We start from the raw sequence: 12,670 nt of genomic DNA, 5'->3' as shown, positions 1-12,670 counted from the left end.
TGGGTGGACACGCCCCCAAGACTCCCGGGTTTGGACCTTTCTTTCTAATCCGGAGAGGGTTGAAGGGATACCCCCGCACCCTCCCGCCCTTTTCCGGGGCCGGATTCGGCCCCCAGGGCGGGGCTCGCAGCCTCCGCTCCCGCCAAAGGGTTTGCGGGGGCTAGAGGTAACTCGATCTGCAGCCCGAGATGCTAAGCTGGGAGCGGCGGCTGCGAGTCCAGGGGGTGGAGGTTCGTCTTCTCCGGGCTCCTGTCTGCAGGCTCCAGCGGTACCCGCCGCATCTTCACTCCCGAGTCCGCGCCGCGACACTTACCGTGGGCGAGCAGCGCCGAGAGGCAGAGCAGGGCGGCGCCGCCGCGGCCCGGCATCCCTGGGGCCATGGCCGGCCGAGGAAGGGGCGGCAGGGGGCAGCGGTCGACGACGACTTGGTCCTAGGCTGGGCTTGGTCACATCCAACTTCAGGTGGCCGTGGGCGCCCGGCTGTCTCTGCTGAGGCTCCGGGGGCCAGGGAGTGCAATTGGGGGTACTTTGAGGGGAGGGGGCGTCCCAGGCGCCGCCGGCTACACCCTCAGAACTGGTGGGGGCGCCGCTCGGGGCGGGAGGAGCCTCTAACTCCCCCCGTCTGGTGCCCCCTGCAGGATCAGTGCGGCTAGTAGGGGGGGAGTCGCACGTGCGGGCCCCGGGCCGGGTGGCCACTAGCGTCTCGCAGCCTTGCCTAAAGCCCAGTGTCCGTTTCCCCAGCCCCGCGGCCCAGCTCGAATCCGAACTCGCTGGAGGGTGTAGATTTCCAAAGCAAGCCCCAGTTTCTTCGGCTTCGGTAGTAACCCCACATGGATAGCGCGGCTTTCTTCCTCCCGAACAGCCTGCAACAGCAGCAGCAGCTCCAGCATAAAAATCCCAGGTTAGGCGCAAATGAATAATTTCTTTCGCAAATGAAAGAGAAAATCCAAGCAACTTTAATCCATCTAGAGAAGGAAAAGTTTCCGCGCAGTGCTGAGACCGGCGGCGCGGGTCGCCACGACCCTAGACAACGCCCGCACTGAGGGCCCCGGGTTGGGCGGCCAGCGGCTGGTCCCCTCGCCGAGCTCCCTTGCTTGGCTCTCTCTCCAGTCTCGACCAGGGCCCGGGCTCCACACGGGCAGGCTCAGCGCCGCCTGCCCGGGCAGCGGCACCGCGGCTGGGGCGAGGGTGGGGCGGCCGGAACGAGCTGCCCCATGAAGATGGGGTTTGGAGAAGCTACAGAACGGGAAGGCGGGCTACATCGCCCGAGCGCCGACTCCAGCCTCCTGGCCGCGAGCGTAGTGGGATGGAGAGGGGTTCGGCCAGCCCGCGGCAACCCCGGGTCCCCTCCCTGTCCTCCCGGGTCTCGCTGTCTCAGCCGAGGGGCGCGCTGCTCCGCCGCGCTCCTCGCCTTCCCCGGGGGAGCCTGCACAAACCTTGAACTTTTCCGGGGTTCAGAGTCTCCGACGCCTCCTTCTCCCCGCCGCCCCCGCCCTGCCCCCGGACGCCCGAGGTCTCAGTGCAGCCGGGCATCCGCTCGTGCTCTCTCTTCCTCTCTCGGAGTCAGTTTGGGTGAGCGGAGCGCCGCGCCAGCCTGGGCTGCGGGCGGCGAGACCCGGGCGCCACGCCAGGGGCCGGGGCACCGGGCGCCGGCGCAGCCCGCGGCCGGGGAGGCGGCAGCTGGTGCCTACCGGGCCAAGCGGAGAGGAGGTGCCGGCAGGAGGGCCGGCTCCCCATGGACGAATGTGGGGGTGGGGGGAAGAAAAATCAAGGAGCAAAAAGGAAGAGGAGGTGGGGGGGGGGGGAGGCACAGTTGCACGAAGCAGCCGCCGCCGCCGCCGCCGCCGCCTCCTCGGCGATCGCGCCGGCTGCTCCGCCGTAAATGACTCGAGAGAGACACACACACTAGCGCTCGCCCGCCCTCCTCCCCCGTCCGGGATCGAGCGCCCACCCCGGCGGCGGCAGCGGGCGCCGAGCCGGGCGCGCTCGCTCCGCTGCCCTCCCCTCTCAGATTCCCCGTGGTCACGTGGCCTCGGAGCGCGCGGCCCACGACTGGCGCGCCACGGAGAACCCCCCACCCTCGCTCGAACTCCCCCTCCCCGGTCCACGTGTCCATTCCGCATTCCCAGCCTGGGGGCGCGCGCGGTTCCTTAATGAGACTTGGGCTAGGGCCGACCTCGCGATTCCGCGGTTTTATTTTTTTCCTCCCCAGTGTAGGCTAGCGCTGGGGCCCGAGTGGGGCCCGCCGGCCGGCTGCGGCGGTCGCGTTTCGCCCCGGGTAGACGCCAACCGCAGCCTCCCGCTATCCCTTTTCAAAGGATGCTCGCTCTTCGCTGGGCGTCAGAGCCGTTTTGCAGCCTCTCGGCCAGATGCGCGGGGCGAGGGTACCCTATCCACACCCCCAGAGTCTGGGCGTGGGGTCTCTCCAGAGCTCCGGGTAGCAATCAGCCTGGGCGCCGCGCCCAGCTTCGTTTGGGGATGGGGTCCGGGGCGTCGGTCCCCGGAAAACCTCTGCGTTGCTGGGGATGGAGGGGGCGCGGAGAGGAGGAAACGTGCCTTCCCACAAGTTGTTTTGCAAACCTTTAAAGGGACGTGGCGTGGGGGTGGGGAGCTGCCCTCCTGCACACTCACCCAGGCACCTGCTAATGGGGGGTGGGGAGCGGGGCTGGGGTGGCGTTCTCTCCCACCGTCAGGCCCGTTCCATTAGAGCGCAACCCAGATCAGACCAGACAAGTCAACCGTCAGCTGTCAGCCAGGCATCAGATCAATAGAAATGATTTTACAGCCTCGTTGGGTATCAAGCCCCAACACTCCAAGGGCTGGGTCTCAATCCCGCTCTACTTTGGAGGAAGTGGGTCTTCAGTCCTATGGACATAGCTCTTTTGGGGGTGGGGGCGGTGGTGTATGGACCTTTAGGGTCATCCCCCCACCAAAGTTCTTCACCCATCCTGAGTGAGAATGTGGGTAGAGGCAGGTCAGAGCAAGGCCCCCTGGGGCACTTCCTCTCTGTCCTTCAATCTGCTTGACTGGTCCTAGATCTCCAACACAGTGAGTTTCCTTTTTATCTAGAAAAGTGGCATCTCCTGTTTGGAAAATGGGCTTGGACGGGTCTCAGAAGCCTTCCTCCTCCCCGCCTGCTGGCTGTGGCTCCTCAGCTTGGTACTGGGACCTGTGGAGAGCGGCTCCCCACCCCCCACATCTGTCTGGACCTCTGAGGTGCAGCCTGGGGCCGGCTGGCCTGGCCCTTGGAGGCCCTGGGGATGGAAGGTGCTGGAGTCGTCAAGGCAGGCGATTCTCATTAGGCCCCTAATGCCTGCTGGCAATTAATGTCACCCAAGGGCTTATTAACCATCCCACTGAGAGGCGAGCCAGCAATCAGGCTCTGTACGGGAGAAAGGGGGAAACAAACTGCCTCCTGAGACCCTGCTGGGGTAGAGGGATGGGGGGGCAGGGAGGTCTCCCACCTCTGCCCACCTCCCCTCAAGGAAGGGGCCCAGTCCAGAGACAGACATGTTTGCTTTTCTGAGCCGAGGACCCACTTTCCCCAGGATGTGGATCAGCAATCTCAGCCCACTCTCCTGGCCTCCTCTGGAGACTGGGCACTGAGCTCGGTATTCTGGTTCTTCTCTCCACTCCCTGCCACCTGCAGCCCTTAGGTAACAAGAAGCTAGTCTCCCTTGGCCCACTCAGGTTCCCCTGCTCCCTCCTTCCCTCTCTCTGTCCCTACAAGAGGTGGTGCATATTTCTGATGTCAAGCCCCAGCTCAAAACAGTGAGCAAAACAGACCTAGCCTGTCCTCATGGACCTTCCATTCTGGGGGTGGGGGAAAGGCAGACACTAAGCATGGAATTGATTACAGCTGTGATAAGATATGCTGCATAAAAACGTATGCATTTTTTGCTCATCTTACAGAGAAGACTGAGGCCCAGAGTCAGGGAGGGTTGTGGGGAGGCAACTCGCTGTCATCAGAGAATGTAACTTCAACCTCAGATTCTTCCAGTTACCTTCTATGTGGGTCCACCTTCATGGGCCCTGGAATAGTCCTAGCCTCCTGCCAGGCAGCTGGGCTGAGGTTGGGCCCAGTGCCCTGCATGGATGCCCACCAGGGACCCACACAGAATCTGGCCCCCACTTCCTCTTCTGCCTGACTTGCCACCATGGTGGGCCTAGTGACATCTGCCCCTGTTTTGCAGGACCCCTGCCCATAGAAGAGGACTTCCCAGGTGGCACTAGTGGTAAAGAACCGGGCTACCAATGCAGGTAGACATAACAGACGTGGGTCCCATCCCAGGGTTGGCAAGATCCCCTGGAGGAGGGCACAACAACCCACTCCAGTATTCTTGCCTGGAGAATCCCATGGTCAGAGGAGCCAGGCGGGCTAAGGTCCATAGGGTCACAAAGAGTCAGAAGCGACTTAGCATGCATGCACGCCCATAGAGGAAGATAGGACAGGCCAATGTGGGCCTGAGGGAGCTCACCATTTGTGCGGGGCTCCTGGGATCCCCCTGGAATCCTAGTCTGGCTCAGCTGGGGAGGAGCTCAGGGATTTTCTAAGCTAGCTCTCTCATTTTACAGCTGCAAATACCTTCATTTTCTTAAATACCTTGACTTTTTTTTTTATTGAGCTCTAAATTGTGTGTGCAGCATTGTGCTAGGTAGCAGAATACATAAGTGGAATAGACAGACAAGACCCCAGTGGGGAAGTTCAAGGGCTTAGTTCCACAAACCCATATTGAGCGCTGAGTCCTATTAATAGCTAACATTTACTGAGTGCTTTTTACGTGTCTGGTGGCTCAGATAGTAAAGAATCTGCTTGCAATGCAGCACTACCTGGGTTCAGTCCCTGGGTTGGGAAGATCCCCTGGAGAAGGAAATGGCAACCCACTCCAGTATTCTTGCCTGAAGAATTCTATGGACAGAGGAGCTTGGTGGGCTACAGTCCATAGGGTCCCAAAGAGTTGGACATGAAAAAGGACTAACACTTTCACTTTCACTTTTTACTTGCCAGGCACTGTGCTGGGCATTTCATGCGTTATCTGGACCCTGTTAAGTAGATACTACTACTTTTTACTATTCTTACTGCTGTTTTTCAGATGAGAAAGCTGAGGTTCAGAACAGGTAAGTTTCTTGCCTAAGGTCACACATCTGGAAAGTAGCTGAGCCACAGCTCAAGTATGTAACCCACTGAATCACTTTACTATGAGGTGTAAGATCCCAGGATTACATAGATGACAAAGCTACCACTCCTGGCTGGAGGGGGTACAGTGAGTAGCCCTCCTTTGTGACTCCAGCATCCACAAGTCGTTCAGTGTGGGGAGGGGGCAGTGCTGTGGAGGCCAGCACGAGGGTCTGGGGGTACAGGAGCCTGCGATGAAAGGGTTGCGCTCTCTCCACAGCCTCTCCGTCCTCAGCACCCACACTCAAACCTTCATGCTCTTAGATATGCACCCAGTTGGGACTTCCCTGGAGTCCAGTGGTTAAAACTCCACACTTCCAATGCAGGAGGTTCGGGTTTGATCCCTGTTCAGGAAGCTAAGATCCCACATGCCACACGGTGCGGCTAACAATTAATTTTAAAAAATATATACACCCGGTTAATACACAGTCTTGCATGTGTGTAGCTATTACAATAATCTCTTGCCTCAACCCTGCAGGCTGATCTCCCAGCTCAGATTCCAGGACCAGTACCAATCCTCAAGGGCTTCCCAGGTGGCGCTAGGGGTAAAGAACTACCTGCCAGTGCAAGAGATGAGACCTGGGTTCAATCCTTGCATCGGGAAGATCCCCTGGAGGAGGGCATGGCAACCCACTCCAGTGTTCTTGCCTGGAGAATCCCATGGATGGAGGAGCCTGGTGGGCTACAGTCCATGGGGTCGCAGAGAGTTGGACATGACTGAAGCAACTTTGCACACACGCATGCATGCACTGATGCGTGCATCATGCCGGAAGACTGGGAACCTGTCAGCAGCTAAGAGCAAATGCTCAGGGCCTCACATCTCCAAGCCTTAGTTTGTTTCTTCATTGGTTAAATGTGGATAATCATAGCAAGCCCTCATCACTTACCAGCTAATGCATACTGATTGCCCAGTAGTACTGGGCAAAACGCATGCTCTGCAACGATGGCTGGTACTGTTATTGAAATCACACAACTCGCTATGGTCTACGAAGCCCTAGATAATTTGACCCCTAGCTGCTTTCCCAAACTCATTTTACCACTTTCCTTCTGTTTTATTACACTGGAGCCACAAAGGCCTCCCTGCAGTAATAGGAAACATATCCCAGCCCCAGGGCCTTTCCGCTTCCTGTTACCTCCACCTGGCACGCCCTTCCCCTGGAACTTGTGTCTTGCTCTTTTACTTCGTTCAGGTACTGCTCAACTATCACCTCCTCTGAGACACCTCCCCGGGCCACTTGATTTAAAATAACACGACTCTTACCCTGCCCCATCGCGCTATCTTCATGCCCTGCTCTAGTTTTGTGGGAATCCAAGGATCGAACCCACATCATCTGTGTTGGAATCGCAGAGTCTTGACCACTGGACCACCCGGGAAGTCCCACTCTGTTATAGTTTGATCCACAGCAGTTGACATTTAATTTTATAATTTGTTTAATCTGTCTCCTGTAATAGAATGTAAGCTCTTATGAACTGTTCACCAGCGTACCCTGCTGCCCAGAATGCCTGGCATATGCATTCAAAAAAATAAGTGGGATTATTTATCCATAGTCATTGATTTCTGTACTCAGATCATTGATCATACCCAGTCTTTATAGTCAGGTTTGGGGCTGAGTTCACTTAAGGGCTCTGCCTGAAACATCACTCCCCAGACTTTCCAGAGCCTAGGAGGCCACTGACCCTGTCACCTTTGTCTCTGATGCTCCTTATGGTTGTCCCAGCTCCTACTGTGTCCCAGCTCCAGTCTCTGCTGAGGCTGGAGTCCCTTCAGCTGTCATGCCAACCTCACCCTGACTAGTCAGGGCTTGGGCTATGACACAAGAACCATCTGCATCTCCTACTGTTCCCCAGCCTGAATCCTCTGCCCCAGCCGGGCCAGGTCGGCCACCAGCACCACCAGGCATGTCCCTCTTCCTGTCAGACCCATTCCTGCCTCCACACTTCTACTGTGCTGTACTCCCTGCTTCACCGATGTTCTTCTCCGCCAACTGAAATCCCACCCATCTTAACTTTCCATCTCAAGAGTCTTCCCAGACTCAGTGTGATACTGTTACATGGCTTCTTGGAGAAAAAGAAATGAACAGAGTCTGGGGAATCAGTCAGGGTTCAAGTCTCGATCTCATTGCCCTCTGCTGCAGTTTTCTCTGCATCTTGAGCACCCAGTCATCAGTTCAGTTCAGTTCAGTTGCTCAGTCGTGTCTGACTCTGCGACCTCACAGACTGCAGCACGCCAGGCCTCCCTGTCCATCACCAACTCCCCGAGCTTGCTCAAACGCATGTCCATCGAGTCGGTGATGCCATCTAACCATCTCATCCTCTGTCGTCCCCTTTTCCTTTTACCTTCAGTCTTTCCCAGCATCAGGGTATTTTCAAGTGGGTCAGTTCTTCGCATCAGGTAGCCAAAGTATTGAAGCTTTGGCTTCAGCATCAGTCCTTCGAATGAATATTCAGGACTGATTTCCTTTAGGATTGACCCAGTCATCACTACCCAGTAAATCCCCTCTGGGATGAGGTCATGTTCTCCATTAGGACTGTAGGTCAGAATTTACCCTCCTCCTATTTGATACATTGAAAAAACACAGGGCCCAGAGAGAGCTAGTGACTGGCCCAAGGACACAGACAGGAGTATACCCCCAGGCAAGGATGGGCCTGGCTCCCTCCCCACAGTGTTCCCATCCCCAAAGTTTCAATACCTGGCTCAGTTCCACTATGGACTTGGGAACCAATCTTCCATTTGATGGAGGGGGTGAGGCTCCCCAGGTCATTATTTTGAGAGTTCAATCCTGATTCAGTGTGGCTGCTGCTTTAGCTCAAATCTTGGACTCCAGTTTTAGGAATTGCCTTTACATCCTCATTCACTCATTCCATTTCACTTTAGACATGTCTTCTTCTCTGGAGCCTTCCTCGACACTGCCCACATACCATCCCTGTTCTGTGCACCTCTCAGGCCCCGATTCCTGCATCTAAGCACACATCAGAGTGTGTTGCTTTGTCTGTCTCCTGTTTTAAAGAGTGTCCCTATGGTGTGCCCCTCACCTGACCTCCGTTTGTTGTTGTTCAGTCGCTAAGTCATGTCCAACTCTTTGCAACCCCATGGACTGAAACACGCCAGGGTCCTCTGTCCTTCACTATTTCCCAGAGTTTGCTCAAATTCATGTCCATTGAGTCAATGATGCTATCTAACCATCTCATCCTCTTTTGCCTTCAGTCTTTCCCAGGATCAGTCTTTTCCTGTGAGTTGGTTCTTGGCATCAGCTGTCCAAAGTACTGGCACTTCAGCTTTAGCATCAGTCCTTCCAATGAATATTCAGGGTTGATTTCCTTTAGGGTGGACTAGTTTGATCTCCAAAGGACTCTCAAGACATCAGTTAATGGTTATTGAATAAATAAATTATTAACCAGCTACTATGTATCTGGAGCTATGGTAGCTAAATAAAACGGTCTCTGTCTTCAAGGAGCTCACCACTGTGTAAAAGAGGTAAGTGGGCAGACACATGGGATTATGACACAAAGGTGGCTGTGAGGGATGCGGTAGAGGGAAGCATAGGCACTGCGGGGCCTGGAAAGAGGGCCATCTGGCGTAGGTCATGGGTGTTGCAGGGAAAGGAAGGACTTCCTGGAGGAGGTGAGCTTTGAGCTGCATTAAAGGAAAGACAAGTCGGTGTGGGCCAGGGAGATGGGGAGGAGAGGGAAGGGAAGAGGCTGTTGTAGGAAGAAGGAGCAGATTATTTATAAAGTGCTAAAGTGGAGGGGGGAATACAGCGTGATCAGGAGACAGAAGTCTGAAGCGTGGAGAGCTGGGGGTCAGGCACTGGGGAGGGAGCTGGCGAGATGAGCAGGTGCACAGCCTCTGCACACAAAGCTATGCGCCTGTGACGGCACGTGCCCCTGGGTTATGATGTTCAGCTGCACCAAACTTCACATGTACACTGGTCAAAGACTCAGAGATGCTTGTAAAGCATCTTAGCGCCTACGTGTGCAGACTCACACACACACCCCAACTCTTTACAAGATGTGTTGCCCCCTGAACTATCTGTTTACAGCTTTTCTACTCATTTCCCTGGAGCACCCCACCTTGAGTTCTTCAGCAGGCAGCGCACTCTGTGCCACCCCACCCCCTACCAAACCCTGATCTAGCCATCCATCCCCCATCCCTCCTCCGTGAGCGAGCACCACCCCACAGGCACCCAGCCAAGGGAGGATTTGGACTCAGGCCATGCGGGCTGGGCTGTGCGCTCCCGTCTTTTCCTCCCCACCCCCACGCAGCTCTGCTTAATTCCAGGGCAGAGCTCTGATCAAATGTGAAGCGGAGAAGTACAGGGCCAGAGCCAGAGGGAGAGAGAGAGAAAGATACAGATTGAGCAAGCACGCTCTCTTTGCCACAGCCCAGCAGCTAAATGGCAGTCAACTTGTGATGTTCCTACAACTTACTCAGCTTCTCTTTCATTCACCAACTTGGCTGCCAGACGCAGGGGGAAGAGGAAGGACCCAGGGACCCAACTTCTCCCCAGAGCCTCCCCAGCCGTCGTCTGCACCCCCACAGAATTGTCGAACCAGCTCTGCCCGGCTCCTGGAGTTGGCAGTGCCCAGGAGTCTTGCTTTGGGTAGAGATCACCAGGCTGGGCTGCCGGGGAAGATGAGAGGGGAGCCATGACTGGAAAGAAAGTCCTTGCACCGTTGATGTGTGTGATTGTTAGAGGCCATCCAGGAAATCAATGAGTGTTATAGGCGGGAAGGAGAGCAAAGCAGTGAGTGATCCCTCTGCTGGACAGAGGGAACTCATTTCAGGGTTTGGATCAAAATCCATGTTCTGCTTCCTGTTCCCTTAAGATGGGAATCTTCGCTTTAGCTTCCCACCCCACCTCTCAAATCTGATTCTCAGTTTCCTCCTGTCTCACTCTTGTTACCAAAACATTTATGGCGACCTCCCTGGTGGTCCAGTGGTTAAGCATCTGTCTGCCAATGCAGGGGGGCACTGGTTTGATCCCTGGTCTGGGAAGACCCCACATGCCTCAGAGCAACTTAGCTCATCTATTGAGCCCGAGGAACGAGAGCCTGTGCTCCACAACGAGAGAAGTCACTGTAATGAGAAGCCCTTGCACCGCAATGAAGAGTAGCCCTTGCTTGCCACAACTAGAGAAAGCCTGTGCACAACACCGAAGACCCAGGGCAGACAAATATAAAGAAACATTAAATTACAAATTATCTATGGCACCCCACTGCTTAGAGGATTAATTCCCAGTTCTTCAGATTTGCATTCAGTGCTTGATTCATACCTTCTCCCTCTTTGAGCATACTCATGCTATATTGCTCAGTCGTGTCTGACCCTTTGTGACCCCATGGGCTGTAGCCCTCCAGGCTTCTCTGTCCATGGAATTCTCCAGGCAAAAATACTGCAGCGGGTTGCTGTGGCCTTCTCCAGGGGGATCTTCCCGACCCAAGGACTGAACCCTTGTCTCCCGCATCTCCTGTACTGCAGGTGGATTCTTTACAGCTCAGCCATTGGAGAAGCTCCCCACTTCCCGCCCGCCTTTGACCACTTTTCCCTAAACAGGCTGTACGCTTCTTTGCCTTGGTGCCTTTTGCCTGCCATAATCTCTGCTCGGAATACCTGTTCCTCCTTTCCAACCTCCTTGTGGAGCCTTTTCTGCAAAGCCTTATTCATCACTCCAGACGGAATCAATCACTGTCTGCCTTGTAGTTGGAATTCACCTGCTCTCTTAGCTTCTGCGTATAAAATCCTTAAGGACAAAGCTTATATCTTATTCATCCTTCAATCTCCCACAACACTGAATGCAGTCCCATACAAGCCTGTAAGTGTTTAATAAATCTCTTCTGAATGAACGAATGAACGAAGGGCGAAAAAGGCCATAGTCTGGACACCAGTGTCCTGCAGTGTCTCAGGTACCTCCTGTCTCTTACCTTTTTGAATCTTCAGTATAATTCTGACCAGGATATGAATATTATCTCCCTTGAGGGATGAGGAAGCTGAGGATCAGAGAGACAAAGCAACTTGCTTAGAGTCACACAGCTTGAAAGTGGGAGAGCTGGGATTCGATTCTGTCTGCCCCAAAGCCTGTGCTCTTTACACTTGTTCAGAGCACACAGGATTATAAATACCCTCTCAAATGGTCTCCCCAGGACTCCTCAAGCCCACCTCAGAATCAGCAGCAGGCGAATCCCAGAAAGAGTCTGAAACAACTACGTTTTCCTTGGAGATTGCCCCCATGCTCAGGCTAATTGGAAGGCATCTTGGTTTCCACCTCACCCTGTCTCCCAGAAACTCATGGGCAGTTCCAGGGGCTGCCTAGTGGGGAAAGTGAAAGTGTTAGTCATTCAGTCATGTCCAACTTTTTGCAATCCCATGGACTGTAGCCCACCAGGCTCCTCTGTCCATGGAATTCTCCAGGGAAGAACATTGGAGTGGGGAGCCATCCCCCTTCTCCAGGGGGATTTTCCCGACCCAGGGATCGAACCCGGGTCTCCTGCATTGCAAGCGGATCCTTCACTGTCTGAGCAAGTCTAGAGGGTGGTTTGGGTCTAGTTCCTGGAGTCAGACTGCCTGGGGTCAAATCCCGGGCTCTGATGTCTACTATCTGTGTGACCTTGGGCAACTGACTTAACCTCTCTGTGTCCAGTTCCCCACCTGTAAAATGAGAACAGGGATAGTACCCTCCTGGTAGCGTGGCCAAGCACCTGGGAGCAGTAACTGGTAAACTCTCTGTGTGTTTTATATCATCGGTATCAGTTTCATCTTCCTCCCTGAGAGGCAAACCCTCTGGGGTTTCTGTGAAGAGTGGTCTTTGTTTTTTAATTTTTATTCCCCTGTGTGTTCTTAACGGACCCCCAAACTCCCTAGGTGTCCTGTGTAAGATAAGCAAGCAAAATTGGGCAGGGAGGGCAGCTCCAAAGAAAACCAAATCAAAGTGACTTTTGTGGTGACAAACGCTTAATAATAACTTTACAAATCCCATTGAATTACTATGAATAAAAAAATTCTCTCTCTTTTTTTTTTTTGTATGGATACTGCTCTCATCTCCCAGAAAGCACGCAGCCACAACCCTGAAATCCACTCGAAAGGATCATTACTGGGAAAACAAGCTAAAAATAACCCCAAGGGAAGCAGTGCCAGCCCCAAAGCTGTTCCTTGGAGGTGGGGGCGTCCAAGAAGCCTCCGCTGTTGCTTCTGGGGTGATAGATTCTAATTTACAATCTGGAGTTGCTTTGGGTGGTGAATCCTGGCTCCCTGCCCCCAGACTCTAAGCTGCTGGGTCATCTTCAGTATGCTTGTGGGCCTCTGGCTTTGTGACATCTTCTGATGCCCCAGGAGGGCTGTTGGGGCTCCGTTGCTTATCTCACTGCTGGCTCAGTTACTACCTTGTGGGACATGGGCTCTTTTCCCTTCTCTTGAGGGCCGGGTTTCCTGAGCTAGCCAGGCTGCCTCTCTGCCCGGTCCTGTGGGTTGACCTGTCCTGGAGGCCACAGCCCTCCACTGAG

The 12,670-nt window shown here is 54.7% G+C and overlaps 1 protein-coding gene across 1 annotated transcript in view; it reads right to left on the bottom strand.

Annotated features, from left to right (window-relative positions):
* Positions 1 to 728, bottom strand: part of TMEM132E (transmembrane protein 132E) — a 58,408-nt gene extending 57,680 nt beyond the window's left edge. Inside the window, exon 1 of the mRNA XM_055580134.1 lies at positions 314 to 728. Within this exon, the coding sequence (XP_055436109.1) occupies positions 314 to 380 (67 nt within the window). The 5' untranslated portion in view covers positions 381 to 728. The remainder of the gene's footprint in view (positions 1 to 313) is intronic.
* Between the last annotated feature and the right edge of the window lie 11,942 nt (positions 729 to 12,670).

This window comes from Bubalus kerabau, chromosome 4 (genome assembly GCF_029407905.1).
Source record: "Bubalus kerabau isolate K-KA32 ecotype Philippines breed swamp buffalo chromosome 4, PCC_UOA_SB_1v2, whole genome shotgun sequence".
Lineage (NCBI taxonomy): Eukaryota > Metazoa > Chordata > Mammalia > Artiodactyla > Bovidae > Bubalus > Bubalus kerabau.
This window is presented reverse-complemented; position numbering and strand designations above follow the sequence as displayed.